Raw genomic sequence first — 5,768 nt, forward strand, 5'->3', positions numbered from 1 at the left:
CTCCCTCATTCCCTGTATCCCCTGATCCCACCCTCATTCCCTGTATCCCGGATCCCAGGAGCAGCCACGGCTTCGTGCACGTGAAGCTCACGAGGACGCGGGAGCAGCACTTCACCCTGGGCCGCGCCGGCGCCGCCTTCCCGTCGGTGCCCGCGGCCGTGCGGCACTACACGGCCCGGGCACTGCCCGTGCGGGGGGCACGGCACATGGCCCTGCTGTACCCCGTGGCCGTGCAGCCCCCGTGACCCCCCGGGACAGCCCCGGCACCCCAATAAAGCCCCGGGACCCCAGGAAAGCCCTGTGTGTGTGGCACAGGGACGGGCACGCTCTGCTCGCTCTCGGGGCAGGGAGGGCGACGGGGTGGCACTGCCGAGGGTGGCACTGCCTGGGGGGCAGTCCCCACTGAGTGTGGGGGCTCCTGACCTTGGCACTGACGCCAGTGTCCCACCCTTGTCACAGGGTGGGAGGGAGGGTGAGGTGGTGGCACTGACAGTGGTGTCCCTCCCTGGGCATAGTTCGTGGGGTCCTGATCTTGCCACTGGTGTCCCAGCCTTGGCACGGTGTGGGGCATCCTGATCTTGGCACTGCTACCCGTGTCCCCTCCTGATGCCACCACTTGGGCTCCTGATCTTGGCACTGCCACCGGTGTCCCATTCTGGTCACAGGGTGGGAGGGAGGGTGAGGGGGTGGCACTGCCAGTGGTGGCACTGCCAGTGGTGTCCCAGCCTGGGCACAGTGTGTGGTGGGTTGTAATCTTGGCACTGTCACCAGTGTCCCCTCCTGATGCCACCACTTTGGCTCCTGCTCTTGGCACTACCACCAGCGTCCCACCCTCATCACAGGGTGGGAGGGAGGGCAAGGTGGTGGCACTGCCAGCAGTATCCCACCCTTGTCACGGTGTGGGAGGGAGGGTGAGGTGGTGGCATTGCCAAGGGTGGCACTGCCACCAGTGTCCCAGCCTGATCACAGTGTTGGGGTCCTAATCTCGGCACTGCCACTGGTGTTCCCTCCTGATGCCACCACTTGGGCTCCTGATCTTGGCACTGCCACTGGTGTCCCACCCTTGTCACAGGGTGGCAGGGAGGGTGAGGTGGTGGCACTGCCGAGGGTGGCACTGTCAGCAGTGTCCCATCCTGGGCACAGTTTGTGGGGTCCTGATCTTGCCACTGGTGTCCCAGCCTTGGCACGGTGTAGGGGGTCCTGATCTTGGCACTACCATCAGTGTCCCACTCTGGGCATGGTGTGGGGGGTCCTGATCTCAGCACTGCCACCGGTGTCCCACCCTTGTCACAGGGTGGGAGGGAGGGTGAGGTGGTGGCACTGCCAGCGGTGTCCCAGCCTGGGCACAGCGTATGGGGGGTCCTAATCTCGGCACTGCCACTGGTGTCCCCTCCTGATGCCACCACTTGGACTCCTGATCTTGGCACCACCACCAGTGTCCCAGCCTGGGCACAGTGTGTGGGGTCCTCATCCTGGCACTGCCACCAGTGTCCCCCCCGATACCACCCCGTGGGCTCCTGACCCTGCGCTCCCCCCAGGACCCCCCAGGGTGAAGGAGGGAGTTGGGATGAGCCCCCCAGGACACGGTCGTGGGCACAGAACGGGGTGGCACTGCCAGGGGTCACCCCCCGTGCTGGGGACTCACCCTCATGGTGTGTGGGGGCCGATGGCACTGCCACCCCCCAAACGAGGGTGGTCCCCCTGGCACAATCCGGGGGGATTCCCAGGAATTGGGGGCTCCGGGGGCTGTCCCTGTGCCCACGAGCTGCCCACGTGTGGTGGCCCGGCTGGGGACACTGGGGTGGCACCGGCTGGCGCGGGGGGGGCACAGAGGACAAGGAGAAGGGTCCGAGATGCTGCGAAACACGATTTTTGGGGGGGGGTTCCTGTCGGGGGAGGGGGTGCCCTCCTCCCCGCCGGGCACGGGGGGCACATCGGGGCATTTTCAGGGCCGGGGGGCAGCGGGGGGGCCCCGTGCCCACCACGGCACCCCCTGGTACAGGTTGTCCGTGGCCACCGCGGCGGGGGGCCGGGGTAGCTTTTTGGGGTCCCGCGGCGGGGGGGGCACCACGTTCTGGTAGATGGGCGTGTCTGGGGGGCGGGGCGTGGTTTGGGGTGTGGCCACTCCTGTCCCCCAGGGAGGGGCACGGGGGGTGGCACCGGGGGACCCCCGGGGGAGGTGGGGGAGGCACACGAGTTTTTTGGGGGTGTTTGGGCAGGAGGGAGGAGGGGCTGGGGCCAGGGGGTAAAGGGGGGTGGGGGATTTGGGGTTGGGGGCTTTGGGGACGGAGTATTTGGGAATGGGATATTTGGGGACAGCATTTGGGACTTAGGGACAGGGTGTTGGGGAAGGGGTATTTGGGGTTGGGGTATCTGGGCTTGGGGTATTTGGGGCCGGGGATATTTGGGGCCAGGGTATTTGGGGAGTGGGAGGTTTGGGGATGGGGTATTTGGGAATGGGGTATTTGGGGAGGAGGCATTGAGATTGGGGTATTTGGGGTTGGGAAATTTGGAGGAGGGGGTATTTGGGGATTGTATTTGGGGTTGGAGTATTTGGAGCTGGTGTATTTGAGGCTGGGGTATTTGGGGAGGAGGTATTTGGGGACAGGGATATTTGGGGGCAGGGTATTTGGGTACTGGGAGATTTGGGGATGGGATATTTGGGGACTGGGAGATTTGAGGATGGGGTATTTGGGGATGGATTATAGAGGGATGAGGTATTTGGGGCAAAGGTATTTGGGGCCAGGGATATTTGGGGTCAGGGTATTTGGGGCCAGGGATATTTGGGGTCAGGGTATTTGGGGACTGGGAGGTTTGGGGATGGGGTATTTGGGGATGGGGTATTTGGGGAAGGGATATTGGGGGAGGGGGTATTTGGGGACTGGGATGTTTGGGGATAGGGTATTTGGGGACTGGGAGGTTTGGGAATGGGGTAATTGGGGATGGGGTAGTTGGTGATGGGGTATTTGGGAGCGGGTATTTGGGGCTGGGGTTACCTGAGCTCCTGTGACAGCAGTAGTAGCCGAGGAGGGCTGTCCCCAGGAGGGCTGTGCCCCCCAGGCCCCCCAGCACCCCCCACAGCACCCCTGTGAACACACACCCAGCAGGGTCACCCCCTGCCACCACTGGCACCCGGACAGGGGCTGGAGGGGACAGTAGGGACAGTGGGGACAGAGGGGACACACAGACCTGCCCCATTGCCCCCAGCAGCTGCTGCTGGGAGGGGAGAGCAGTCAGGGGTGGCCCTGTCCCCATCCCTGTCCCCATCCTTGTCCCTGTCCCTCCTGCACTGTGCCCATCCCAAACCCACCAGGCATCTCCTGCAGAGGACCCCACCAACCCCTCAGAGACCCCACCAATCCCTTCAGGGACCCCACCAACCCCTCAGAGACCCCACCGACCCCTCAGAGACCCCACCAATCCCTTCAGGGACCCCACCGACCCCTCAGAGACCCCACCAATCCCTTCAGGGACCCCACCGACCCCTCAGAGACCCACTGACCCCTCAGTGACCCCACCAACCCCTCAGTGACCCCATCAATCCCTTCAGGGACCCCATCAATCCCCTTGGTGACCCCATCAAAACCCCTCAGTGACCCCATCAACCACCTCCAGTGATACCATCTCACAGGGACCCCATCAAGCCCTTCAGGGACCCCATCAACTCCTCAGTGACCCCATTAACCCCCCCAGTGACCCCATCAGCTGCTCAGTGACTCCATCAACCCCCCCAGTGATGCCACCCCTCCAGGGACCCCATCAAACCCTTCACGGACCCCATCAACTCTTAGGTGACCCCATCAGCCCCTCAGGGACCCCATCAACCCCCTCAGTGATGCCACCTCCCAGTCACCCCATCAACCCCTTCAGTCACCTCACCAACCCCCCCAGTGATCCCATCAACTGCTCAGTGACCCCATCAACCCCCAAAACGATACCACCCCCCCAGGGACCCCTTCAACCCCCTCAGCGGTGCCACCTTCCAGTGACCCCACCAACCCCTCGGTGACCCCACCAACCCCACAACGATCCCCTCAAGCCCCTCGGTGAAGCCACCTCCCCGTGCCCCCCTCCCTGCCCCCGTCCCCAGTGGGGTGTCCCATTGGCCCCCCAAGCCCCCCGTGGCAGGGTTGGGGGGTCCCGGCGGTACCGGCGGTGCCGTCGTGCCCGGTGCCGGTGACATCGGTGACGTTGGTGACATCGGTGACGTTGGTGACGATGATGACGGTGCCCGCGCCGGTGGCCGTGGCATAGCGGGGGATCTCCAGGGTCACCCGGCACAGGTAGCGCCCGCTGTCGTTGTCCCACACCCGGGGCAGGCTCAGGGTGGCCCGGGGGGGCTGCCAGGCCAGGCGGAGGGGGGGTGCACAGAGGGCGGGGGGCGCGGGGCCGAGGGTGCCCAGGCGGGTGGCACAGAGCGCCCCGCGCCCCCCGGCCCTCACCCACTCCATCCGCAGCTGGTACGGGCGCCTGGCCACCTCCACCCGGCAGCCCAGGGCCACCGTGCCACCCGCTGTCACCCGCGCCTCCCCCGGGCTCTGCAGCACCCGCAGGGCGCCCGCTGTGGGGACAGCGCGGGGGTCGCGGGGGGCTGTCACCCCCCAGCCCACCCCGGGTCCCCCACGGGGTGCAGGGGACAGGGGGTGCCAGGCTCGCTGCCCACGTGTCCCCTGTCACCGCTGCCTCTGACCGCGCGCCCCATCCTGTCACCACACACCCTGTGCCCTTCCTGTCTCCCACCTCTGTCCCCTTCCTGTCCCCCATCTCTGTCCCTCCCTGTCCCTCCACCTCTGTCCCCTTCCTGTCCCCCCATCTCTGTCCTCTCTCTGTCCCCACCTCTGTCCCTTCCCTGTCCCCCACCTCTGTCCCCTCCTTGTCCCCCCATCTCTGTCCCCTCCCTGTCCCTCCACCTCTATCCCTTCCCTGTCCCCCACCTCTGTCCCTTTCCTGTCCCCCACCTCTGTCCCCTTTCCTGTCCCCCATCCCTACCCCTCCCTGTCCCCCCATCTCTGTCCCTTCCCTGTCCCCCATCTCTGTCCCCTCCCTGTCCCCCCTCACCCTGTCTGACCCCACCCTGTCCCCTCCCCGTGTCCCCCCCGTCCATCCCTGCCCTGTCTCCCCCTCCACCCCTGTCCACCCAACCTGTCCCCACGCAGTGTCCCCAACCCTCAGGACAGATGTCCCCAGCAGCCCCCCTGCCCCAGTGCCCCGCGGGTGGCCTGTCCCCCTCCCCCGGCCCAGTCACAGTGTCCCCCGTGTCCCCCGTGTCCCCCGTGTCCCCCACTCACCGCCGAGGAGGGGGATGAGGACCCCGAGCCCCCACATCCCGCCCCAGCCCCCCCTCGGAGGGGCCGCGTCCCCCTGTCCCCGCGCTGTCCTTGTCCCCAAAGCGCCGCTGTGTCCCCGCAGCCTCCTGGCCCTCCAGTCACCCCCGGAGATGTGACACCGCGGCTTCCGCCCCGCGCGGTGACACCGGGGGGGGACACGGGGACAGGGAGGGGGCCGGGAGGGGGGGAGGAGGGGGGGATGGGGACAGGGATTCCAGGGATTTGGACGGGGATGGGGACGGAAATAGGGATGGGGACCAGAATGGGGACAGGGATGGGGACAGGGATAGGGACAGAAATAGGGATGGGGACTGGAATAGGGACCAGGATGGGGACAGGGATGGGGACAGAAATAGGGATGGGGACCAGAAAATGGGGACAGGGATGAGGAAAAGGATGGAGACAGAGATAGGGATGGGGAGAGGGATGGAGAGAGGGATG

The 5,768-nt window shown here is 66.2% G+C and overlaps 1 protein-coding gene and 1 long non-coding RNA gene across 2 annotated transcripts in view; one reads left to right on the forward strand and one right to left on the reverse strand.

Moving 5' to 3' along the window:
* SHD (Src homology 2 domain containing transforming protein D) overlaps nt 1-290 on the forward strand; it is a 4,452-nt gene extending 4,162 nt beyond the window's left edge. Inside the window, exon 6 of the mRNA XM_027669884.1 lies at nt 59-290. Coding sequence (XP_027525685.1) covers nt 59-245 — 187 coding nt within the window. The 3' untranslated portion in view covers nt 246-290. The remainder of the gene's footprint in view (nt 1-58) is intronic.
* A 1,688-nt stretch (nt 291-1,978) lies between these two features.
* LOC113960355 lies at nt 1,979-4,356 on the reverse strand. The gene is made up of 3 exons (XR_003532018.1): nt 4,151-4,356; nt 2,997-3,086; nt 1,979-2,091 (listed from the first exon to the last, which is right to left on the reverse strand). It is a non-coding gene; the product is annotated as an uncharacterized LOC113960355 (long non-coding RNA).
* Between the last annotated feature and the right edge of the window lie 1,412 nt (nt 4,357-5,768).

This window comes from Corapipo altera, unplaced genomic scaffold, assembly GCF_003945725.1.
Source record: "Corapipo altera isolate COAL_440 unplaced genomic scaffold, ASM394572v1 293, whole genome shotgun sequence".
Taxonomy (NCBI): Eukaryota; Metazoa; Chordata; class Aves; order Passeriformes; family Pipridae; genus Corapipo; species Corapipo altera.